Genomic DNA, 27,215 nt, shown 5'->3' with positions numbered 1-27,215 from the left:
GGATACCCCAGCAAACACTACTTATGAGCACCCTAGCAATGAACTTGGTTGCGATATGAACCACCTAGAAATCTTGTAACAGCTTCGTAGCAACCACCTGGAATTCCAGGGCAACTAGCCAGCAACCACTTTGGCAGAACCATAGCAACCACCTTGGATACCCCAGCAAACACTACTTATGAACACCCCAGCAACCGTGTTGATTAACTTATTAACCATCTAAAAATCTTGTTGCAACTTTGTAGGCAAACACCTGAGACACCATGGGAACAAGCAACTACTTAGCAGCACCATAGCAACCACCTGGGATAGCCCAACAACCAACTTGTAACCAACCTTATAGCAACTTTGTAGCAACCACCTAAGACAAACAGACAGAGAGACAGACAGACATATCCTTGCAACCACTTCTTATGACCACCCCAGCAACGAACTTGGTTACCATATCAACTACCTAGAAATATCGTAGCAACTGTGTGGCAACCACTTGGGACACTAGATAGATGGATAGATACATACTTTATTGATCGTAAAGGAAGTATGGGAACCATGGAACCATAGGAACCAACTATAAGAGCCAACTAATTAGCAAAACCATAGCAACCAGGGGATACCCCAGCAAACACATATGAACACAACTTATAGCAACTATGTGAACCGCATCGCAACCACTAAGCAACTTAATTTCTTACAAACCATAGCAATCACCGTGCTACTCTGTAGCACCCAACAACCACCCACTTATACCTTAGCAACTGCCTAGGGACCTCTAAGCACTGTTTTAGCATCTGCCTGCGATACCATAGCGACCACTTATCAACATGCTGGGAACCACCAAGCAACCACTTACCAACAACATTGCATCCACCTGGCATGCCTGAACAACCACTGACTGTAGCAACACCATAGCAAAGATCTCGAAATCACATAACCGTAAAAACAGATGAAAACACCTTAGCAACCACCTATTAACCACTAAGCAACATTGTAGCATCTGCCTAGGATATCATTAAAACCACTTAGTTCTCAACACTAATGCAACCATCTACCAACCACAGCTAGAAGCACTATGAAAACCACCTGGAATACCATAGCAACCAAACAGCGAAATCTTAAAAGTGGAGCCTAGCTTAGCTGGCTTTTATATATCTGTTGGAAATGAGTTTTTCCGATCTTTTAACGTGAATTCTCGGACAGCAGTCTGAGTGATATCGTACCGTATGTGCTGTATCCCATAGCGATAGAGCGCGTGCAGAACCAGGAGAAGATAATACAGAAATGCATAATTCATCACTTGTTTTTAAAATGATTATGTATGAAATATTCATCTCCTAAATGACTCAGCTCTATATAATCAGCTTTTGTTGTGTTAAGATCGTAAGAGCAGGAGGGCGAGAGAGGCAGCGGGACACTGGCGCTGTTAGCATATCATTAAGTCTGTTAACCTGAACCCAAAACCGGAACCAGAACTGGAACGGCCTCCGATGACTAAAATAATGCTTTTTGTGCGAAGAAAAATCACCTCGTACCTCTACGAGGTAAATTTAGCGTTTTAAAGTAGCTGAACGTGGGTTAACACACTTAGCCAGACATGCTAACAGAAGAAATGCTAGCAGCAGATTTTAGAGTAGTAAAATGTTAACTTGAAGTTTCTGAGGCTGGTAACTGATGAACTTATCCTGTGCAACAGAGAAAACGCTTGCTCTTCTGTGCTTTCCTGGGGTGGCCCTGATGAGTGCCAGTTTCATCATCATAATGTTTTTAATGGTCTTTGCGGTGACTGCACTTGAGGATACTTTCCAAGTTCTTGAAATGCTTCTTTTCTTCTTTGTTTCTCTATTTAGTTGAGTAGTTCTTGCCATAATATGGATTAGAACATTACTCAAATATTCACTATTCACTATAAACTTATTTCTAATGTTTTTAATTTTAGCTAGGCTAATTGTCCCACCCATTCAGCTGCTCCTCAGCTGTATATCCCCCATCACTAGTGATGCCCCAACACCAGGAGGGTGAAGATTAGCACACGCCTCCTCCAACACATGTAAATTTAGACCCCGCCTCTTTTTGACCTGAGCAGCATCACAGCGCTAACACTTGGAGGAAAGCGTTGCGTTCTGATACATCGACTGAGTTCTGATACATCAGCTCACAGATGCAGCCTAGTGCTGATCTACATCACCCTAGGAGTGATAAGGAGAAAGAGCACCATCGACTGTACCCATCATTGGTACTGTACCAATCGTCCACTTAGCAACACCATAGCATCCACCTGGAATATCGTAACAATTTCAATGTCAAACTGATGTCCGGGACCTGCAGGGAATGGATGCAGAGGACCACATCAGAACATCAACATGCCTTCATTAGCAATGAAAGCAGTAGCGTTAGCATTAGCATTAGCTTTGTTCCTGTGCTGGTTCTGCTCAGTTGTTTTCCTTTTGCTGTTGATTAAAAGCAAAATTAGCCGCTTCGACACCAGGAGCCGCCTGACGCTAATCGCTGGTGTTCAGTGTAGCCAGCCATGCTAGCGTTAGCCTGTTGTTCGTACTCTAACCCTCTCTTTCTCTCTCTTTATTTACCGCAGGGTCGGCGGGGACCACCAGGAGCACCTGGGATACCTGGACCTCCGGTAAGATTTACATCATTCTGTACTCACAGTTCATAGTGCAACACCATAGCAACCACCTGGGATATCTTAGGAAACACTACTTATGAACACCCCAGCAACCACTTTGGTTACCATATCAATCACATAGGAATCACGTAGCAACCATCTGGGTTACTGGATGAGTGGATGAATGGATGGTTTATTGATCCCGAAGGAAATTTACAAACCATGGCAACTAGCCAGCAATTGTCCACTTAGCAACACCATAGCAACCACCTAGAAATTTGTGGCAACCACTTGTGGTAGGTAGGTAGGTAGGTGGATGGATGGATGGATGGATGGATAGATACTTTATTGATGCCGAAGAAAATTTAGAAACCAGGGCAACTAGCCAGCAATCACTTTGCAACACCAAATGGTATTTATGAACACCACTTACAGTAACCAACTTAGTTACCCTATCTACCACCTGGGATACCAGATAGATGCCCACTCCTGTGGTGTTTTCTCCTTATTGGTTCAGATTCTGTAAAAATCAGCTGAAAACGGTCGTGCAGTTTAAATATATTCAGTGTAGTGTATATAAGTCATTAGTGAGGTTTTAATGTTATGGCTGATTGGTCTGTTTGCTAAGTGGTTACATAAGGAATAAATAAAAAAAAAAAAGAAAAAGGTAAGTTTTAAATATTAAAGCAACTAAAGCACAGCTTAGCTTTTTAGTTTCAGTCTCATTTTTATTCATTCACCTTCCTCAGAGTTCATCATAATAATACGGCTATTGATCCGAACGGGAAGATGAATATAGAAATATATAAATAAAGAAATAAATGAGGAGCAGAAGTGTTATTGACGAGCGCTGGAGTGATGTGCAGAGCTCATTACGCATTCCTGAAGGGTTGAGGGGTAATCTGATATCTGTGTGAGTGTAGATTGTATAGTGTGTATTAAATCTGCAGGAGAAATTAGACAGTGCATGTTTTTTATATTCTATATTGAGAGTGAGGGAATCTGCTGTGTGCGGGAGATCTGGAGATGTGAGGTTTTGTGTTTGGGGAACAATAAGCTGATTGGAGGATTTGCTGTGGCGTATCGAGCGTGTATCGATGGTGCTGATGGAGCTGTCCGGGAGGCGCTGGTTGACCGTCTGAAATATAGTTTTCTCATCAGGAGCCGAGATCAATGAGAGAAAGTGCAGCTCGAATTAGAAACGGCGAACACAGCAATCGCGCACTCTCGCGCCGTGAGCCCGCAGTCGCGTCTTTCTCACACTTCCGTCTGTACTTATTCCCATTATTCAGATGCATACAGCTCCAAAACAAAAACAACTACCATAGCAACCACCTGAGATACCATAGCAACCACCCAGCAATGCCTTAACAAGCACATTGCAACTACTTAGCAACATCCTTGCAATCACCTAGCAATGACTCAGCAAGGCCATAGCAGCCACCACAGATACCATTGCAAGATAGACAGACAGAAACTTCATTAATCCCAAAGGAAATTTAGGAACATTGTTATGAGTCAGTAACACAATAGTAACCAACACTACTTAAAACACCCCAGCAACCAACATAGTTACCATATCAACTACCTTGAAATCTTGAAGCAACTTTGTAGCAACCACCTAAAATACTAGACAGACTGAAAGACAAAGTTATATATAGGATGAATGGATGGATGGTAGAAAATATCTAGCCAGCAACCACTTATCAACGCCATAGCAACCGACTGGGGCATTTCCATAAAAACTACTTATGTACACCCCAGCAACCAACTTAGTTACCATCTCAATCACCTTGAAATCTTGTAGCAACTTCGTAGCAACCACCTAAAATACTAAACAGACAGACAGACAAAGTTATATATAGGATAGATGGATAGATGGATGGATGGTAGAAAATATCTAGCCAGCAACCACTTATCAACGCCATAGCAACCAACTGGGGCATTTCCATAAAAACTACTTATGTACACCCCAGCAACCAACTTAGTTACTAGTTACTAGACAGACAGACAGAATAATGTAGAGGGAAAAATGAAGGATGGATGGATGGATGGATGGATGGATGTTGACCCCAAAGGAATATTTAGGAACATTGTAACTAGCCAGCAACCACTTAGCAACACCATAGAAACCAACTGGGACATTCTAACAAATACTACTTAAAAACATTAAACCAGCAACCAACTTAGTTACCATATCAACCACCTTGGAATCTTGTAGCAGCTTTGTAGCAACCACCTGGAATACTAGACAACATGTTGTATGTTGCCAACAACATAGCTCCCACCACGGATACCAAATGTAGCGCAAATATAAAAAATATGGATTCACCACCCAACCAGATTTCAGCACCGATCCTCTTTTTGCTGAGTTTCAATGCTTCGCTCTAAAGGCAATCATCACTGCAATTATCTGAGACTCTCTCCGAGACGGACTGAACTGACCCTTCGGGAGGAAGTGCGGGAGGAAGATGAAGAGGATGACATTTTTTAAATGGCAGTGTCCTGATAATACCCCTGGCATGTGCCAACCTTGCTCGCTTGTCTCTATGAGCTGGCATTTGTGAGTCACCTTTCATTGCTGAGGGTGTAAAAAAGTCACGGGGGGCTCGGTTAGCCCTTAACCATCCTGCCGTATTCTCCACCATATCCTCCGCCGTATCCTCCACTGTACCCCTGGGGGGGGCAGGAGACGGTGCAGCGTTTCAGTGCCCTTATCAGTCTGGAGGCTTTACCGAAACCACAGTGTCAAATTCTCAAGAGCAGAAGATCAGATCCTCTGTGGAGGCGTTGCTGCTGCACTCATGACTGAGCTGAAATGGAGAAAATTATATTAACAGTGTTTTAAAGAAGCGATTCACCCAGTAACATCACTTTCTGAATGTTTTAAACAGTGTAAAAAAGAAGTACTTCTCTTTCGAAGAAGATTTTAAAGAAAATTACATTACAGTAGTGGCATTAGAGGTGTTTAAAAACTCCAGCAGCACAGGACTGAAGTGTGCATTGCTTTACTATGTTATATAGTACACCAGTGACGACTTTCTTCTTGTGGACATTCCAAACAGTTGTTTTGGCAATAGACAATATTTGTGCTCTAATGGTTCTGATTGGTTTCACAGATGCTCGATTTTCACCCATAGACTCTCATAGCTTTCTGGTTTTCATGTTGGTTACAGCTCTAACTAGGGAGTAAAATGAACATTTGTTGTTTTATTCTATAAACTACAGACAACATTAATCCCAAATTCCAAATAAAAATATTCTCATTTAGAGCATTTATTTACAGAAAATGAGAAGACCTTTCAGACCTCAAATAATGCAAATAAAACAAGTTCATATTCATAAAGTTTTAAGAGTTCAGAAATCAATCAATCAATTTTGTGGAATAATCCTTGTTTTTAATCACAGTTTGTTTTCATGCATCTTGGCATCATGTTCTCCTCCACCAGTCTTACACACTGCTTTTGGATAACTTTATGCTGCTTTACTCCTGGTGCAGAAATTCAAGCACTTCAGTTTGATGGTTTGATGGCTTGTGATCATCCATCTTCCTCTTGATTATATTCCAGAGGTTTTCAATTTAATAAAATAAAAAAATCATAATTTTTTAGAGCTGTATAAATGCACAGTCTGCACAGATAAAACCAAGATAAGAGAAATGGGAGGGTTCAGACAGAAGGTCTCATATTCGTGTATAAAGATCAGAAATAAACTGATTGACCTCACTGTTCCAGTACTTCAGGAGGGGACTGTATAAGGACAGAATTAGTAAAGAAGTGAAACTGATTCGAGGCTCTCTGAAGATTATAAAGTGATTCTGGTTCATGATTGAATGTTATTTTAGAATATTGTTGTGTTGAGAGAGAGAGATGAGCTCCAGCAGAGATAATGTGAGTGTAATGTATCTGTGTCAGTGTAAACACAGCTCTCAGTAAATTTAGAGTTTAGAGCTGGAGATAAAATGCTGGAAATGTCTGAGTTTGTCTAATTCTGCTTTAATTCCTCTACAAAGCGCTTCTTTTTTCCGGTTTTATTAAAATAAAATAGGAAAGCACCAAATAAAGCCAACAACCAAATTATTATTAAGTCAAAAATAGCAAATAAAAAAGTGAAAAGATCAAATTATACTGTATGCACAGTGACTAATATAAAGGGCAAATTAAGTTTTCATCCATTTTTCCAATTTTAATTTTTTTAATCTCTGCCTCTCACAATCAGATTTTTAGGAAAAATTAAAAAAAAAAATATTTTCTTTATTTTCAGATTTTTTCCATTTTTGCATTTTCAAGTTGAATTATCAGATTTGTGTTACAATATACAAAAAATGGACAAATCTGAAAATCCAGAGAAGATTCAACTTTCCATTTTTCTTGAAATTCTGTTTGCGAAGAGGCTGAAATGAAAAATGAAAAAATAATTGAAAAATTGGATTAAAACCATCCAATGAATTTTTTTCTTTACTAAATAGAAAAAATATTAAGTTTTATACCCAATTTTCTATTTTCTAATTTAGCTTGACAGTCATAAAATGAAACTGCTAAAAGTTACATTGACCTACTTCTTTTTATTTGAGCTAAACTGATAATAAGGTTTAACAGTTTAATCTGATATATTAGCCTGATAATATACAGCTATGAACAAACTCTGCATGGAGCAGCAGCAGTAATGTGCAGCGTTCAGTGTAATATAATTTAACTTAAATGGTCAAATAAATGGAAAATTATATATAAAAGACAATGCTTCACATTTGATCTGAATTATATCTGATTTATATTAATAATATCACTAATATGTTACTGTTCTTTGTGTTTTTGATTATTTCAGGGACCTGCTGGATCTTCTGTAGGTGGAGCTAAAGTAAGCATTCAGTCTTTATCTGTGGGTCAAAATCGACCTGCCACACGACAGTAAACCCTTCACCCGCCTGCCACATGCCAGTAAACCCTTCACCCGCCTGCCACATGCCAGTAAACCCTTCACCCGCCTGCCACATGCCAGTAAACCCTTCACCCGCCTGCCACATGCTAGTAAACCCTTCACCCGCCTGCCACATGCTAGTAAACCCTTCACCCGCCTGCCACATGCTAGTAAACCCTTCACCTGCCTGCCACATGCTAGTAAACCCTTCACCCGCCTGCCACATGCCAGTAAACCCTTCACCCGCCTGCCACATGCTAGTAAACCCTTCACCCGCCTGCCACATGCTAGTAAACCCTCCACCCGCCTGCCAAATGCTAGTAAACCCTTCACCCGCCTGCCACATGCCAGTAAACCCTCCACCCACCTGCCACATGCCAGTAAACCCTCCACCCGCCTGCCACATGCCAGTAAACCCTCCACCCACCTGCCACATGCCAGTAAACCCTCCACCCGCCTGCCACATGCCAGTAAACCCTTCACCCGCCTGCCACATGCCAGTAAACCCTTCACCCGCCTGCCACTTGCTAGTAAACCCTTCACCCGCCTGCCACATGCCAGTAAACCCTTCACCCGCCTGCCACTTGCTAGTAAACCCTTCACCCGCCTGCCACTTGCTAGTAAACCCTTCACCCGCCTGCCACTTGCTAGTAAACCCTTCACCCGCCTGCCACATGCCAGTAAACCCTTCACCCGCCTGCCACATGCTAGTAAACCCTTCACCCGCCTGCCACATGCCAGTAAACCCTTCACCCGCCTGCCACATGCTAGTAAACCCTTCACCCGCCTGCCAAATGCTAGTAAACCCTCCACCCGCCTGCCACATGCTAGTAAACCCTTCACCCGCCTGCCACATGCCAGTAAACCCTTCACCCGCCTGCCACACGACAGTAAACCCTTCACCCGCCTGCCACATGCCAGTAAACCCTTCACCCGCCTGCCACACGACAGTAAACCCTTCACCCGCCTGCCACATGCCAGTAAACCCTTCACCCGCCTGCCACATGCCAGTAAACCCTTCACCCGCCTGCCACATGCCAGTAAACCCTTCACCCGCCTGCCACATTCTAGTAAACCCTTCACCCGCCTGCCACATGCCAGTAAACCCTTCACCCGCCTGCCACACGACAGTAAACCCTTCACCCGCCTGCCACATGCCAGTAAACCCTTCACCCGCCTGCCACATGCCAGTAAACCCTTCACCCGCCTGCCACATGCCAGTAAACCCTTCACCCGCCTGCCACATGCCAGTAAACCCTTCACCCGCCTGCCACATGCTAGTAAACCCTTCACCCGCCTGCCACATGCTAGTAAACCCTTCACCCGCCTGCCACATGCTAGTAAACCCTTCACCCGCCTGCCACATGCTAGTAAACCCTTCACCCGCCTGCCACATGCCAGTAAACCCTTCACCCGCCTGCCACTTGCTAGTAAACCCTTCACCCGCCTGCCACATGCTAGTAAACCCTTCACCCGCCTGCCACATGCTAGTAAACCCTCCACCCGCCTGCCACATGCTAGTAAACCCTTCACCCGCCTGCCACATGCCAGTAAACCCTTCACCCGCCTGCCAAATGCTAGTAAACCCTCCACCCGCCTGCCACATGCCAGTAAACCCTTCACCCGCCTGCCACATGCTAGTAAACCCTTCACCCGCCTGCCACTTGCTAGTAAACCCTTCACCCGCCTGTCACATGCCAGTAAACCCTTCACCCGCCTGCCACTTGCTAGTAAACCCTTCACCCGCCTGCCACATGCTAGTAAACCCTTCACCCGCCTGCCACATGCTAGTAAACCCTTCACCCGCCTGCCACATGCTAGTAAACCCTTCACCCGCCTGCCACATGCTAGTAAACCCTTCACCCGCCTGCCACATGCCAGTAAACCCTTCACCCGCCTGCCACATGCCAGTAAACCCTTCACCCGCCTGCCACATGCTAGTAAACCCTTCACCCGCCTGCCACATGCCAGTAAACCCTCCACCCTCCTGCTACCCGCCATTGTTTTTTCCACTTACCTGCCACCTGCTTGCCACTTGCCAGTGTATTCTCCACCCGCCATTGTATCTTCTACCTTCCTGCCACCTGCCATTAAACCCTCAACCCACCCTCCACTGAGCAGTAAACCTTCCTCCCACCTGCTATCTGCCATTGTATCCTCCACCCGCCTCCCGGACAGCAGAGGACACACTGCTGTGTGCTGCTGATGGACTTCCCATAGTCTCACACACACACACACACACTCTACACACACACACACACACACCCTCTCTCTCTCTCTCTCTCTGAGTGTGTGTGATGACAGATGGTAATTATGTACAGTGCTTTTGTGAAAGGCTGTAATAATTTTAACTCAGCTCGGGGGTGCAGTCTCTCACCGGGGGGGATACAGACGTGTATGAATGTATGTGCATTAATATAACAGAAATATACCTGCTGTGAGGACGTGTACCAACACACACACACCCGCCACTCCCCCCGGCACTGCTGCCCCAGGGGCACGGCAAGGTGGGCACAAGGTCGTGGGCAGCGCTGGCCTGTGCTGAGCTTCAGTTTATCAGCAGCACTGCTGTTGTTGTCTATGAGTAAAGACATTCCTGCTGCTGGAAAAGGAAAGACTGGTGCTAAAACCTCGTAACACCGTAAATCATAGACCTGGGTTTAAATCTAACACCTGCGATTATTGACTAAATAAATAAATATCTATCAGATGAATGATTCAGTAACTGCTGCAAATGATTCACTAAATAAATAACTCTGTATCTGATATAAATGATTCAGTAACTGCTGTAAATGATTCACTAAATAAATAACCAAAGGATTCTGTATCTATCATAAATTATTCAATATCATTTATGAATCATTATTTGCTACAAATTATTAAATAGGTGCTATAAATGATTCAGTATCTAGTATAAATGATTCAGTATCTAGTATAAATGATTCAGTATCTAGTATAAATGATTCAGTATCTAGTATAAATGATTCAGTATCTAGTATAAATGATTCAGTGTCTAGTATAAATGATTCAGTATCTACTATAATTGATTCAGTATTTAGTATAAATGATTCAGTATCTACTACAAATGATTCAGTAACTGTGGTCAGTGTATACATTTGTCAGTGTATATTCCTAAAGATTCAGTATCTAGTATAAATGATTCGGTCACTTTTTCATGTGATTGTATCCAGTATGAATTACTATATAGAAGATACTGTGTCTTTTATAATGGCATGACCTTTTATGGAATATAGGAATAAGCCCATCATTTGCATTATAATGGTTAAACTGGCACTCATCAGGACTGCCCCCAAGAATGTAAGAGCAAGAGTTTTAAGTTAATAAAATAAATAATTTCTGCCTGTGTGTCACGTCCGGCTGAAGTAGCGGTGTAATATGACGGGAAGTCAGCGCTGATTTGAGCTTTTAATCAGCGAGGTCTCAGAACGGAGGTTAGCGCTTTAGCGTAGCGGTTATAAAGAGCTAATTAAGCAGCACCTCTGTCCCCTAATCCCTCCTTAATGACAGTAATTGTGCTGTAAATACAGCGTCTGAAGAGCCGGCCGGCTCGCGCCGTAATCGACCCCGGCACTGACGGATGTACCTGGCATTTCCAGGTTTTACCGCCACGTGGGAACAAAGGATGTAGATCTTAGCGTAATTAAAAGTAGAGGGAGTCTAATGACTTAATAACGCCACGCAAAGCTACACCGCCGGCGTCTCCTCGCTCTGTTTATTTATGTGTTCCTTTATTAAGAGCTGGAGATAGCGGCGCTGACGGATGCCGGCTCTTTCACCGTATTGGACGCTACTGCTTAGCATTAGCATTAGCGCCGTTTAATGGACTCGCTGATGGAGTAGCAGGAATGATCTCCTCATACATCACGCCCAGGGTCTGCTACAGGAGAGCACTGCTCGACTAATACTAATCACACTCAATAAGAGCTAGCGGAGAGCTGTTAGCATTTAGCGATTTGGTGCCTCCGGCCACCGGAAGCGTAACTACTGCACTGATTGGCTCTTTTTGTTGAAGGGCGGGACTTTAACTGAACTGTATTATGCCGGCCTGAGTTTCAAATTCATCTACTATTTAATCTACTTAATCTTTGAGTCTAATCTTCGATTTTGACGCCTTGAGTTTCATTTCCAGCCAAAATTTGACATCTGACTAATGTTGGGTTTTGACGTCAACCTGATATTCAAATTCATCTACAATTTAACATCTGTCTAATATTGGTTTAGATTTCTACCCAATGTTAATTTTTTGCCTTGGACCTTATTTGGAATTCCAATCTAACTTTAGATTTTGACATCAACCAAAACTCAACATATCTAATGTTAGGTTTTGATGTAAACCTGATTTTCAGATAATATGCACTTCAACATCTAACTAATGTTTGGTTTTGGCATCGAAACAGATTAGATTAAATAGATTTTTAATCTAACTTTGAGTTGTGACTTTAGCCAAAATTTAACATACATAAGGTTTTGACAACAACCTGATTTTCATTTCTAATCAAAAATCAACATCAGTCTAATGTTGGATTATGGCTTCAACCCAATTGTCTTTTTTTTGGCTTTTTTTGGATGTCATTTGGATTTCCAGTCTTCAACATTCAACATCTGCCTAATGTTAGATTTTACTGTCACCTGATTTTCCTTTCCAAACAAAGTTCTACAGCCATCTGATACATTGATTTCCAATCAATGTTTGGGTTTTGACATCAACTCAACGTTCTTTTTTGGCTCTGATGTCATTTGGATTTCCAGTCAACCAAAATTCAACATCTATCTAACGCTGGGTTTTGGCATCAAGCCATTTTTTTTTCTTTGATTTCCAATCAAAATTTTAACATCTATCTAACAATGGGTTTTGACGTTGAATAATTGATATTATTCAGATTTCCCTTATTTAACGTTGAGTGTTACGATTTTGTGCAGTCATATTTAATCCAGTGGATAATCTCCTCTGGATTAATAACAGTAGTAGCATCTGTACTGTTATGTAGATGTAGGTCTCTCCTCATTGGTCAGGTGTTACTGTAGATGAAGGTAGTGTAGTGTCTGCAGTCCTGCTCGTATCAGTGGACGGTATGGAGGGTAATTAAGGTGCTGATCCGGATCTCAGCAGAGGCTTCTAGACGTGATCCGTCCAGAAACATCTCCCACGTGAACCCGGAGCTCAGGGTCACTGAACCGGCACCGGCCCAAGAGGACCTGAGGGAGACCCATTTGCCTCTGTGCATCACTGAACCCTGACAAAAAGAGTGTGTGCGTGTGTCTGTGTGTGTGTCTGTGTGTCTGTGTATGTGTGTGTGTGTGTTCAGCACTCCAATTTGCTGCCACCATGAAAGGTGTTTGTGTGTGTGTGTGTGTGTGTGTGTGTGTGTGTGTGTGTGTGTGTGTGTGTGTGTGTGTGTGTGTGTGTGTGTGTGTGAGCACCAGCCAAGTCTTCACGCATTGGCAGTGGACTGTGAACGACTGTGAACACAGTGGAAGAGACAGAGTGGCAGGTCGGCTGGCAGGTTGGCTGGCAGGCAGGTGGGCAGGCTGGGTGGCATCTGCATAAGACTGTCTGGCTGGAGCTGACTGGCACCGCGGGGTTCTGCTGCTCTGTGATTGGTGGGACAACATGGTAGAAGCGGTTAATTGGTTAATTGGTCGCTCACTGCAAATAGGAAACCAACAACTATCTCAGTACCTCTTATCTATTAAAATGTTTAACATCTACCTAATGTTGTTTAGACGTCAGCCCAACGTTCATTTTCAACTTGGATATTATTTGGATTTCCGATTAACTCTCGATTTTTACATCAACGTCAACCTGATTTTGATTGTCTGATTTTCTGATTTTTGATGAGCTACAATTCAACATCTGTCTAACATTGGGTTTCAACATCCCCCCAATGTTCATTTTTGGCTTGGATGTTATTTGGATTTCCTATTTAGTTTTTGGTTTTATTAACCAAAAAATAACATCTGTCTAATGTTGGGTTTTGACATTATCAGTTTTATGTTGGGTTTTGATGCATCCCAATGATCAATTTAAGGGGCACTTAATTACTTTTTACCACTTTTTTGCCACTCTATAGGGCACTACTGGCACTTTTTTAACCCTGGGGCCTCCAGGGGTGGCGGGTGAAACATGGTTATGGGCATATTCTTGTTCTAGCGTGCACTCAATCACTTTTTCCTCAACTTTGTCTCTTTTTGTTTCACTTTAGCGACACTTTTTTAACCACGGGTGCCCCAGAAGGTGGCAGTTGCCCCCCCTGCCCCCTGGGCTCAAGTCCTCCACTGCTTTAAGTCGTTGTGCTGGACTGTAGCGAGCGAGTGAGTGAGGACTGTATATCACTGAGCACTCTTTCACTAAACGAGCTGAGAAACCCTTCCGCACTCCTGTGCCAGTGCTGACTCAGCCGTGTTGTAAAGGATGTTTTTACTGGTGGGCACTGACGCATGCTGCCGGGGGTCCGGACGCTCCCCCGGTGCAGCGCGGTGCATGCTCTTTATACAGAGTGCGGCTTAAAATTGAGGTATCTGCTGATCTGTGGTGAGAAAGTGCCATCTATCGGCAGAGAATCGGCTCCGGTAGCGTCGCCAGGCTCTGATACTTTGATGTGGCATTTGCTGATGCAGTAAATGAGCGAAATTCAGTGTTTCTTCTGAAATCAAGAGTAATAAGTTATAGAATTTACATGCATTTGTTAACCAAGAGTAATTCTCTGTACTGTAGAATTGAGGCTTTCTACAATACAATATCGGCAAAAGTATTGGGACACCTGTTAATTATTTTATTTTATAATTACTTAATAGAAAACCATAGAAAATAATAGTACAAACACCAACAAAATTTAATTTAATTTGATTCTAATGTTCAGTGTACACTATATAAGTAAAAAAAAGTGCAAAAGTATTGGGACATCTGCTTAAATATATATTTTTCTGAAATCAGGGGAAATAAAAGAAGTTCATCCATTGTTTTGTAGAGTAAGAGGAACTTTAGAGTCTTTACTGTCCAGAGAATTAAGTTTTTATATATTATATTGTATATGTAAAAGTATTGGGACACCTTTTAAAATTGAGTATTAAAATAGTTTGTGTTAATATTGTTTAATTATTAATTCACTAATTCACTAATTAATACATTATGGTTAATTCTACTTTTTTTAACTAATATCTCAAATCATTATTTTTTATATTCTTGATCATTAAAATTTATATTATATTATATTATAATAATTTCTAAACTAGTATCAATTTATTTCACAGTTTACTGTTTATTAAAGCTCATTTCTATGGTTTTGTTTTTTTGTGTTTTTCCTCCAGGGGGAGAAAGGAGTTACAGGTGTGACCGGAGAGGGTGGAGCCAAAGGAGAGAAAGGCGATGCTGTATGTAACACAATCTCACCTGGCCACACCCACCTACACCTGCCCACACCCACCTACACCTGCCCACACCCACCTACACCTGCCCACACCCAGCCACACCCACCTACACCTGCCCAGACCCAGCCACACCCTCTAAAATCTAAAAGTAGAATCTAAAATATAAATATAATATACACCCCTTACACCCCTTGCATAGAGATGGGACCGATCCGATACAATATCGGTATCGGGGCCGATATTGACGTAATCCGACGAATCGGATATCGGGCGGGCGCTGCCGATCCACTTACCGATCCATATTCCAGTCCAAAGCTTGAGCTGAACAATAAATCCGCCATAACGTTAACACAAAACGCATCCCTGATCAGGATTCCAGTTTAACAGTTTACCCTGAACACCCAGCAGCTTCAGTCTGCGGCTGACTGAGTAACTTTAGCTGTTTATCTACAAAAAAAGTCCATTATCTGGAGAGTTTTCACTTTGGAAACGCTGTACAGCAGAACGGTACACGTAAAGTCAGCGTCTGAGAGGTGAACAGATTAACACCAGCAGTCTGTTAGCCTAGCTAGCATTAGCACTGAACTGACAGCAGCTGCATTCCGGTGTTGTGAAGGTATTATAGCTACAGACTGGAGTAAACTATATTCATAATCCACGTATCCTATAAAACCACAGCATCTACAAACACTAACCAGCACAAACACACCCATCTGTTATTAAAAAACAGTCATTAATTTAGTTCGGAAATACAGTTAGCATTGCCACTTAGCCGTTAGCCATCTCCATTAAGATCTGCAGTCTGTTAGCCTAGCTAGCAAAATCATTCCGGCATTGTGAATGTAATAAATAACTATCTTAAGTGAACTACAGCCATAATCCACATCTAATATCAAACCACAGATCCTACCAACCCTAACCAGCACTAAGAAATCAATCTGTTATTAAAAAACAGTGATTAATTTAGCTCGGAAATACAGTTAGCATCGCCAGTTAGCCGTTAGCTATTGCAGCTAATCCTCTACGCTACCTGTCAAAATAAAAGTCTCCTGCACAACCGTTGCAAAAAATGCCCTGAATTTAATATTTAACGTATTTAATATTTTACTTTTTTTATATTAAATAAAAATTCAAACATTTCATTTGAAAGGAAACTATTGTGTAATTGCATATGAAGTGTGTCAAATAAATGACTTTTGAATGCATTTACATTAAATGCACCTGTGGATACTCTTAAAAGGGCTGTGTGGTCTGTTTCAGCCTCATTATTTAACCTTAATCATAGTACTATTAATAAACTAAAAGTATCGGTATTTGTATCGGTATCGGCAATCTTATATCAGTTTTATATCGGTATCGGATCTGAGCTGAAAAAAGTGTATCGTCCCATCACTACCCTTGCATATTATATTCACACCAGATACTCTCCTGTCTTTATAGGGGCAGCCTGGTAATGAAGGAGCCGCTGGAATTAAAGGCGAGAAGGTAGGGTATACAGTATATATATTAATATAATAACTAATATACTAATTTTTTCATATTTCTGCATAAATATAACCTAAAACATCATCCGATTTTCACACAAGTCCTAAAAATAGGGAGAACCCAATTAAACAAAGGAGACCAAAAATATTATACTTGATTTATTTATTGAGGAAAATTATCCAGTATTACATATTTATGAGTGGCAAAAATAGTTAGTTTAAAGGTTTAAAGAGATTATATGGTGGGTCATGCAACAGGACAATGACCCTAATCGCACAAGTCGTTCTAAATGATCCTAAATATTACATATTTGTGAATGATACAAGTATGTGAACCTCTAGGATTAGCAGTTAGTTAATGGTGGGTCATGCAACAGGACAATGACCCTAATCACACAAGTCTTTCTACCAAAGAATAGATTAAGAAGTTAAAGTTAATGTTCTGGAATGATGCCAATCAAAATCCAGACCTTAATCTAATAGAAATATTGTTAAAGGACCTGAAATGAGCAGTTAATGTGAGGTTTACGTACTTTTACCACTTAAATAAATGTAATATTTAGGATAATTTAGAACCACTTAAGGTGATTAGGGTCATTGTCCTGTTGCATGACCCACCTTCTAATTTCACCTTCGTTAATATGTTTTAGATCATATTTATGCAGAAATATAGAAGCTCCACTGTGTATATGCGCACAGATATATATAAAGGTATTTTGCAAAAAATGTCTCCAACGCAAACGATGAACACTTTCACTCACTTCAAGATGCAGATTTGGTAAAAACACCAAACTCTTTCAATTATATGAATAAATAAATACACTAAATTAGCATATTCATACAAATGCAAATGAGCTGTTTTCTAGCATCCTCTAGTTTAAGTGCAGTGCAGATTGCGTATAAAAGCTGCTGTAAGCATCTCTGCCTGTTGGTGGATGTGGGGGAGTGCCGGCGGAGCTTTCTGAAAGAGACGAGGTGGCAGCGTCCTCCACCTGCCACGCTGAAAGCAGGGGGACGGAGAGTGGCAGCGGCTACTGGCAGCTCTCTCTCGCATCTTCTGAAGCCTTTTACCTTCTACCTTCTACACAGAGCTCTTTATAACCCTTTAAAACACCTGATAAACCACCCAGAGTCTGTTCTTCACTGACAAGTCCCACTTTGGCCTTTTTGGTCCAATTTTGGTGAATAAAACCAACAAAAACATCATTATAGTAACTTTAACAGCTTAATGTTACGTTAACAAGGTCCTGCAACCAGTGGCTCTACCTTTACTGTACACACACTGCAGTGCACTGTTCCAACAGGACAATACTCGTCCACATACTGCATAATTTCAGTAAATCCACTGGTTGATGAGCAGTGTCTCGTTGAAGATGAAGAGTGTTGATCCTTTAAAGATGAGCATTGCCCTGTTAAAGATGCACTTTGTCCCATTGGAGATGAGCACTGTCCGGTTGGAGATGAGCACTGTCCTGCTGATGATGAGCACTGTCCCGTTGGAGATGAGCACTGTCCGGTTGAAGATGAGCACTGTCCTGCTGATGATGAGCACTGTCCTGCTGATGATGAGCACTGTCCTGCTGATGATGAGCATTGTCCCGTTGGAGATGAGCACTGTCCGGTTAAAGATGAGCACTGTCCTGCTGATGATGAGCATTGTCCTGCTGATGATGAGCACTGTCCTGCTGATGATGAGCACTGTCCTGCTGATTATGAGCATTGGCCCTCTTGAAGATGAACACTGTCCTGTTGAAGATGAGCATTGTCCTGTTGAAGATGAGCAAAACTAACATAACCTACCGTTTTTGAGATATCTTTATAGCATAGCAATTTGTTAGTAGTTATTAACTGGTTATTTAAAATGATTAAACACTTTTTTTTCTCCTTCTGATGTAATGATTGCTGTATTGTTTCATTAGGGAGAAGCCGGACCCCGCGGACCCCCAGGCCCTGTGAGTAAACACACACTACATTTTATACCTTATTTTGTTTCCATATACAGTATAATAAACTATTAGGAAACAAAATATTTCAGAAAAATTGTCCAAACATAGTCACATACAGTTTATTCAAGGTGTTACAGCGTTTCATGTGGTCTCTATTTATGGGTAAAGAAAACAGTTAAATAAAGCTAAGCTAAGTAAACAAAACTGTAATTAAAAAACACTTTTTTTAAAAAGTTAAACGAGTGCTGCATGTAAATCTACACAGATTTCTCTCCTGAAAACTGTTTATTTAAATAAAGTGAGTAAAGAGATTCCATTTATTTACAGAAACCTTAGATTCACAAATTCATCCAGCACTAAGGCTGAAGCATTAGCATTAGCGGCTAATTGGTACAGTATGGTAAATAAAAAATGATGGTCAGTCACTGCTAGAACCATCAAAGACTTTACGATAGAACTGGCACTCATCAGGACCACCCCAGGAAAGGAAAGGAAGAGCAAGAGTTCTCTCTGTTGCACAGGATACGTTCTACAGAGTTACCAGCCTCATTTTAAGAATACTGTGTGATGATTCATCTTAATTTTACCTTTTTTTAAGTAGTTTTATCTTTTGCTCATCTTCTAATTTAATTAACTGCTAATCCTAGAGTTTCACATACTTTTACCATTAATATACATGCAACATTGGATAGAACGACTTGTGTTCTTAGGGTCATTGTCCTGTTGCATGACCTGACCCACCTTCTGATTTCACCTTCAAGCTAACCTCAAATCCTAGAGTTTAACATACTTTTACTACTTAGAAAATATGTAATATTGGATTTTAAGAATATTATTGTGTAATGATTCGTCTTAATTTTGTATTTTTTAAGTAGTTTTATCTTTTGCTCGTTTTTTAAAGCATTATTTCTGTATATCCTCCTAACACCCAGACTTTTGTATAGTGTGCATTTTTATTACTCCTAGCTATTTGGGATTAGTAGGACAAAAACTATTGTCCTTATATGGTCGTAGCCATTTAAAGTTAGAGGGACCCAATTAGTCCAGAAACTAAACTAAAATGAAATAAAGAAAAGTGAATAAACTAGTTTTAAACATAAAATTTTATGAGAATTTTAACTTGGCCCATGTTTTTGACTGGACTGCTTCTTTTATTTCTTGAATTATGACAAAAGTAACTTCCGACACTTTTTATTTTTTATTTATTTTTTGGAAAAGTTGAGTAAAAGTTGACTTTCGAGTGCGAGTGGCATCTTTTCCAAAGTTATTTTCTTGCCACTGACTGTTGGCATTAACTCATGCGGGAGGAACAGTGTTGTGTACAGTGTGTGACAGTTTTGGACGGGGTTTGGAAAACGTCTTTTTGCATTTTGACAGTGTAAAAAGTGACCATCGATCCCAGTGTTTGGGTCATTACTCTGTGCCTCCATAAACCTTCTCCTCGTTTCTGAATCACCTGTTTGGAACGAGAGACAGAGAAAAAGAGAGAAAAGAAAGTAAAAGAGGCTAAACCTGTCCGTCACCCTCGACTACAAGCCTTTTCCACACGAGTGGCAGCCAGGCTTTTCTTTCCAGCTGGTCGAGCAGCCGGATAATGGGATGAGGTTACTGGGAGAGCCGTGAAAGAGTGGAATGGTTTTCTTCGCCGGCGCTCCTGACGAGGTGCGACGAGTTCTCGCCACTTTAAATGTCATTAGACCTGGATTAGCGCTAATCTCTGGAGGAGAAGGCGTTCGAGGCAGCGGCTAGTGGAGAGCGTTAGCGGCAGTTAGCGGGAGTTAGCATTGTTATATGGGGGTTTGGAGTGGTGTAGCACATTAGAGAGTGTGCGATTTGATTAAGGTGGCTAAACGAAACTTCGCTAGTTAAACTTTCGCTGGTTAAACAGAGAAAACAGCATGTAGCATATTGGCTGGAAATAGCACCATCGTTCATTGTATGTCTACAAAGTGCCAGACAGCTGGACATATCTTATCAAAAAAGGTTAATTTATTTAAAATGACCCATTAAAAAGGTTGCACTCCCCAAGATCGAGAGAAAAATTGGTGGAGATTTTTTTTTGTTACATAAATGCAGTTTTATCTTCCGTAAACAACGTCCACGTTCAATTCCACACCAGAATCTGCACTCCAGCATCATATTTTTCCGTCTTTCTTAATCCCCTGAGACTACAAATCAGCCTCACCTCACTTCCTCCAGCCGAGCGAACCCCAGCAAATACCCATCATCCCTCTCTAACTCTGCATTCGAGAGCAGGATCCGTTCTGTGTGTAATTAATTAGAAAGAGATGCTTTCTCAGTGAGAAACAGCAGCAGATAAAAACTCTATCGTCTGATTCTTCTGACTTCTTCTGTTTCTCCTGCAGGTGATGACTGCACACGGACTCCGCCAGCTCTCCGGAACAGTAGGTTTATTTCACCTGCTTTTATACTACAGTGCATACAACCTTTATACTGTATACAACCCCAAATAAGATCATATATAATAGAAATGTGTTCATTTAAAGATAATTTAAAGGTATATTTCTGCTAAAATCCACTTTTCTTGTTCTTTGTAAAATACTAGGGGTTTGAATTGAAGAATATATATGTGTCGTCAATTCACTGCCAAAAGAGCAATAAACATCTGTCTGTTTTATGTCTGTCTAGGTTGTATTGAGTCAGTGGAGCACCTGTGTTTTCTGGTGTCAAGATAGCAATACTCCAGAAATTTACCTGAACACACATTATTTCCAGACCACCACTCATATCCATCAGTGTAGACATACATTTAGAAGCACTGCTGCTATTTAAACGAGGCAGGAAGATGTGAAAAAAGACTGTTGTATGGGTGTAAGATAGCAATAAGCATCGTGACGCACCTTTTTCTTTTATTTCTTATTAAAATGATTATTTAGAACTTGTACATGTAATGTAAAAATTGGAAAAGTACACCTTGCTCAGCTTGATTTAGGGCATATCAGTGTGTCTTTGCTATCGTAACAACAGGAAAAGTACACCTTGCTCAGCTTGATTTAGGGCATGTCAGTGTGTCTTTGCTATCGCAACGACGGGAAAAGTACCAGGTTTGAAAATAGACTGATAGCAGTGAGCAGTGTGACGCTCCTTATGCAGGGAGTAAAATCGGATATAACTTTTTTTTCTTTCTGATTTGGGGTTGTGCTTTTATTCTTAGTCTATTTTTGTCTTGTTTTTCTTCTTGTTTTTTTTTTTATTTTATTTCTTATTACAATGATTATTTCGAGCTTTATGTTTATTTAATGTTTAAATCAGAACCCTAATTGGCTTTTCCTTGGACCATTTTGAAAATAATTTGATTTGTGTTGTGTTTTGCATCAATCTTGTACAAAATAGTCATGCATTAAAGTGTAAAAAAATAAGACTTAATTGCCACGTTTTATCTAATCAATAAGCGCTATCTCACTCTTTTTTTTTTTTTTATTCTTTTTCTACTACATGAGGCTGAAGCCGGAGAGAAGGGCCAGAAAGGAGAGAAGGGAGACCAGGTGAGTGCTCTGAACAGGTGTCTATTCTGCGCTTCTTGGAAAACCACCGTAATTATCCCATTTCTCGCAGGTTTACGAGGTTTTTATGCCGCGTGAGAAAGTGTTTACGTGGTGTCGGTGGATGCTCGCTGTTAGGGGTCAAGGAAAAGACAGCGGCGTGAGAAACGATGAATAGGAGGAAAGCATGAAGAGTGCAGACCCCGCGCTCATCAGTCTGTTTTCAGTTATTTTAGCAGCCTTGAGAGAGCGCGTCCCGTCTTTTTTGGCGCGCAGGAGAATGTGGAGGATAATAACTTACCCATCACTCTCTTTTCTTTTACCAACAGGGGGAAAAAGGAATTCAAGGCCTGCCAGGAATCCAGGTAAAAAAAATCAATAGTGCCTAATAGTAGTGAGCTGCTTATTACGCCTAGAGGAGCTTTTATGACATTCCATTATAAAGCATTATAAAGCATTAGTGTGGAGTCGGTCCCCCCGCTTTTGCAGCTACAGTATATGTACAAAAATATGGACACACCTTAAATTCTATGTTTTTTCATTATTTTAAAGTCTTTTTCATTGTAGATTAATACTAAAGTCACTTAAAATACTTTAATTTTAGTGTGTCTTATGTATGAATTTTACCAGTCGGGTATTAAGAAGCAGTAAAGCCACTCTGGAGTTTCAGTAAAGTTTCTCCAGCACCAAAGCTGGAGCAGTGTTAGCATTAGCCGCTAACCCTTCTAAGCTCTTGCTCTTTTGCCGTTTAGAAGTAAGAATTGACATTGACATTATCAGTCTGTAGCCTGCTGCTCACTCCGGCTAGCACTGCTGGAGCAGCATTAGCATTACTCGCTAACCAGGCAAGTTATATATACAAATATATAAATATATCTGTTTGTGACCTCAAGCTCAGGTGTGCTTGGGTTCTGCAGCAGGACAATGACCCAAAGCACACAAACACAAAGTCCACCACTGAATGGATTAAAATAAACTAAATGAAGGTTTTGGAGTGGCCTGTTGATGATCTTAAACAGGACTTTTATGCTGGAAAATCCTCCAATGTGTCTGAATTAAAACTATTCTGTAAAAAAGAGTCGAACAAAGGACTCATTGCAGTTGCAGTCATTAGCAAAAAAATAAGAGAGCACTTAAAAATGATGAGTTTCTTTGATTTTACCAAATTGAAAACCTCTGGAATATAATCAAGAGGAAGATGGATGATCACAAACCATCAAACCACCAAACTGAACTGCTTGACTTGAATATTTGCACCAGGAGTAAAGCAGCATAAAGTTATCCAAAAGCAGTGTGTAAGACTGGTGGAGGAGAACATGATGCCAAGATGCATGAAAACTGTGATTAAAAACCAGGGTTATTCCACCAAATATTGATTTCTGAACTCTTAAAACTTTATGAATATGTATTTTCTGTAAATAAATGCACTAAATGACAATATTTTTATTTAGAATTTGGGAGAAATGTTGTCTGTAGTTTATAGAATAAAACAACAATGTTCATTTTACTCAAACATAAACCTATAAATAGCAAAATCTGAGAAACTGATTCAGAAACTGAAGTGCTCTCTTAATGTTTTCCAGAGCTGTATAAATATATTTATATATAAAACATGGATGTAAGAGGCTGTAGGTCAATTATAAGGTATCTGAAGGAGCTGGAATGGTCTCTGATTGCTCTGAGAGGTTCAGAGCTGCATGCTGAGTCTTTTTTTTTTTCATACTCGTAAAACAGGCAAACTGCAATCAGACCTTTCAGAACATCACTCAAATGTACCAACTGAGCTGTAATTGTAGAGAAAAACAAACTAGACCTCTTCTCTTTGCTTTCTTTCTGTTTTCTGATGGATAGACTGTGTTTTTCATGCACTTATAAGCTCTTTTTATTACTTTCTAAAGGGAAATTCTGGACCTCCAGGACCAGCTGGAAAGCAAGGTCTACAGGTACGTACATCCAGGAAATTACATATAAATGTGCACACAGAATAACTTTAAAATATATTTTATTATTAAGCATAGTGTCTTATACATTGACCTTCATTGCAAAAGTAAGATATGTAATTAAAACATGAATAAAAACTACTTAGAACACTGTAAAATAGCTTTTCAGCATTTGTTACCCCAATCTCCACTCTCTAACTATAAACTTTACCATAAAATATAATCTTTTTCATAATAAATCCATAATATTTAAGTTAAAATACGCATTTTAGTTGCGTCCTAGGTTTTTTTTTCCCCCACTCAGTCCTGTTACCTCATTAACACATTACCCTGATCATCTGAAACATCTGGAACATTCTACATCTACAACAGGAAGTCACACCTACAACAGGAAGTGACATCATCAGCTGGTTCTTCTGAAGATCATAAGAAAACCAAAATTCCCCCAAAGTTTCCTCATTAGTTTTTCTGTATATTTGATCTTATTGTAACTGTAATGACTGAGGAGCTCAATCTCAACACTCAGTCCTGTTACCTGTAATTAATACTTACATCTTATTGGTTTATTTTTAAAATACACATTTTGGGGAAAATCACTAGAATGTGCTCAGTGTCCTCATGCTATAAGCCTAGCCGCTATTTAGCTATTTTTCTTGTTTTCTATGCTAAAAACGAATTCCTGTTACTTGAATTCTGGTAACAGGAGTGAGTGCTGTAACAGGAATTAGTTTCAGTAACAGGAGTGAGTGCCAGTAACAGGAATTAGTTTCAGTAACAGGAGTGAGGTTCCAGTAACAGGAATTAGTTTCAGTAACAGGAGTGAGTGCCAGTAACAGGAATTAGTTTCAGTAACAGGAGTGAGGGCCAGTAACAGGAGTGAGGGCCAGTAACAGGAGTGAGGGCCAGTAACAGGAATTAGTTTCAGTAACAGGAGTGAGGGCCAGTAACAGGAGTGAGGGCCAGTAACAGGAGTGAGGGCCAGTAACAGGAGTGAGGGCCAGTAACAGGAGTGAGGGCCAGTAACAGGAGTGAGTGCTATAGCAGGAATTAGTTTCAGTAACAGGAGTGAGTGCCAGTAACAGGAATTAGTTTCAGTAACAGGAGTGAGGGCCAGTAACAGGAGTGAGGGCCAGTAACAGGAGTGAGGGCCAGTAACAGGAGTGAGGGCCAGTAACAGGAGTGAGTGCCAGTAACAGGAATTAGTTTCAGTAACAGGAGTGAGGGCCAGTAACAGGAGTGAGGGCCAGTAACAGGAGTGAGGGCCAGTAACAGGAGTGAGGGCCAGTAACAGGAGTGAGTGCTATAGCAGGAATTAGTTTCAGTAACAGGAAAGAGTTCCAGTAACAGAGGTTTTTAGTCATAAATATCAATTATTTGAACATCCATTCAAACATTTCTTTAAAATAAAGACTTTCTTGAGAGAAGATCAAAGGAATCAGTGGACTTGCTTTTAAACATGCTTTTTAAATACGTTCACACTTTTTTGTAACCATCTTCAGATTAGAAACCTTGTAAAAATTAAATACATGTATTATTAGATTTAGAGTTGAAAAAATATTTAAAAATAAGTTTAATTTAAACACTATACAGTGGTTCGCAAAAGTATTCATACCCCTTGATCGTTTTCACATTTTGTCAGCTTTCAAACACAAACTAAAATTAAATTTTTGAGATTTTAAGTGATAGCCCAACACGAAGAAATAGCACATAATTGTGCAGCTACTGCAAACCTACTAAGACATGGCCATGCTCCACCCAAACTGAAAGATGGATCGAGAGTCAGAGAAGCAGCCAAGAGACCCATGGTCACTCTAGAGGAGCTGCAGAGATCCACAACTCCGGCGGGAGAGTCAATTATAAGTCGTACACCCCACAAATCTGTTTGGAAGAAGTTGCAAGACGAAAACTCACCATCCCTACTGTGAAACATGGTGGTGGTGGCATCGTTCTGTGGGGATACTTTTCTTCAGCAGGTGGGAAGATGGGAAGATGGATGGAGATAAATACAGATCAATCCTGGAAAAAGAAAACCAGTTGGAGGCTGCAAAAGACTTCCATAGACCTTCCGACAAGACAATGACCCTTCTAGATGAGTAAAGCTCAATTCTTTTGTGAACTACTGTAGAGTTTTACAGGTAATATCGTGCAACGAGCTGAGTCTAGAGGTGTGGTGTCACTGTGCGGTAATTTCTCCACCGTTGCACAGTTTTACCAACGCAGACTTCACCTTAAATCCCGAGTTATAGGAAGTTTCAGTGCTCAGCGCGAGCCGGGCGAGTGGTTTCATGCTTGCAGGGTGATTTTTGTGTTTAGAGGAGTGTTATTGAAGGCTGCAGAAGGGGCTGCTGGTCGGAAGCATTAGCGGCGTGTTTTTGTAGGTCATGCCGCGTAACCAGCGCCGCCAAAAAGCCCCTGATTTTCAGGCCCCTTTCCAGCTAAGGGGCCACTCAAGGCCAGCGGTCAGATTGCCGCAATTTTCACAGCTGGGAAGAAATCAAAGGAACCGTGGCAATTCCTCTAAAAGCTTTTCCTCCCCCCCGACCAGAACCAGAGCCCAGAACCCAGAGACCAGATACCAGCCCATCACCCAATCCCACACCCCCCCTCCCCCCACACACACACACACTGCAATTACATATAGATCCATATTGAACCAACCATCACAATACACACACTACACCTCTCTCTACCTCTTTCTCTCTCTCTCTCTCTCTGTCTCATCGTCTTTCTCTCCCTCTTTCTTTTTGTCTGAATGAGACAGAATGAGAAAATGGTCTCTCTCTCTTTCTCTCTCTCTCTCTCTCTCATTCTATTTTTTGTCTGTGTCTCTCCTCTGTTTTGTTTCATTCCCTCTCATTCCTTTTTAGTCTTACTCTTTCGTCTCTCTCTCTCTCTCTCTCTCTCTCTCTCTCTCTCTCTCTGTGTATCTGTCTCACTCTTTCTCTCAGCGTGTGTCTATATTTTTCTCTCTTATTCTCGTTACAACTGTCTCTCATTCTTTCTCTCTCTCTCTCTCTCTCTCTCTCTGTATCTTTCTTTCTCTCTTCCTCTCTCATTCTTTTTCTTTCTGGCTCTCTCTCTTTTTCTTTTTGTCTTTTAACACCCTCTCTCTCCCTCTTTACCTCTCTCTTTGTCTAAATGAGAGAATGAAAAAATGGTCACAGTGTGTTTTTTCTCTCTTTCTGACTCTTTTGTTCTCCTTTTCTCTCACTCATTCTCTCTCTCTGCATGTCTATCCCTCCCTTCGTCATTCTCGCTCACTCACTGTCTTTCTCTCTTTGTTTGAAAGAGAGAGAATTAAAAGCTCTCTCTCTTTCTCTCTCTCTCTCTTTCACTTTCATTAGTTTTCTTTTCTTTTTCTGTCTTTCTTTCTGGCTTTTTTTCTCTCTATCTCTTTACACCTCTTTCTATATCTCTTT

The 27,215-nt window shown here is 40.9% G+C and overlaps 1 protein-coding gene across 4 annotated transcripts in view; it reads left to right on the top strand.

Annotated features, from left to right (window-relative positions):
• The window catches only part of LOC103037411 (collagen alpha-1(XIX) chain), a 199,858-nt gene that overhangs the window by 107,466 nt on the left and 65,177 nt on the right, over window positions 1-27,215 (top strand). For all 4 annotated transcript variants that reach the window (XM_049472167.1, XM_049472166.1, XM_049472164.1 and 1 more), the window contains 9 exons: window positions 2,588-2,632; window positions 7,442-7,474; window positions 14,864-14,926; window positions 16,364-16,408; window positions 18,327-18,359; window positions 20,720-20,758; window positions 21,815-21,859; window positions 22,186-22,221; window positions 23,755-23,799. In XM_049472167.1, coding sequence (XP_049328124.1) covers window positions 2,588-2,632; window positions 7,442-7,474; window positions 14,864-14,926; window positions 16,364-16,408; window positions 18,327-18,359; window positions 20,720-20,758; window positions 21,815-21,859; window positions 22,186-22,221; window positions 23,755-23,799 — 384 coding nt within the window. The remainder of the gene's footprint in view (window positions 1-2,587; window positions 2,633-7,441; window positions 7,475-14,863; window positions 14,927-16,363; window positions 16,409-18,326; window positions 18,360-20,719; window positions 20,759-21,814; window positions 21,860-22,185; window positions 22,222-23,754; window positions 23,800-27,215) is intronic.

The sequence above is a fragment of the Astyanax mexicanus genome, chromosome 25 (genome assembly GCF_023375975.1).
Source record: "Astyanax mexicanus isolate ESR-SI-001 chromosome 25, AstMex3_surface, whole genome shotgun sequence".
Classification (NCBI taxonomy): domain Eukaryota; kingdom Metazoa; phylum Chordata; class Actinopteri; order Characiformes; family Acestrorhamphidae; genus Astyanax; species Astyanax mexicanus.
This window is presented reverse-complemented; position numbering and strand designations above follow the sequence as displayed.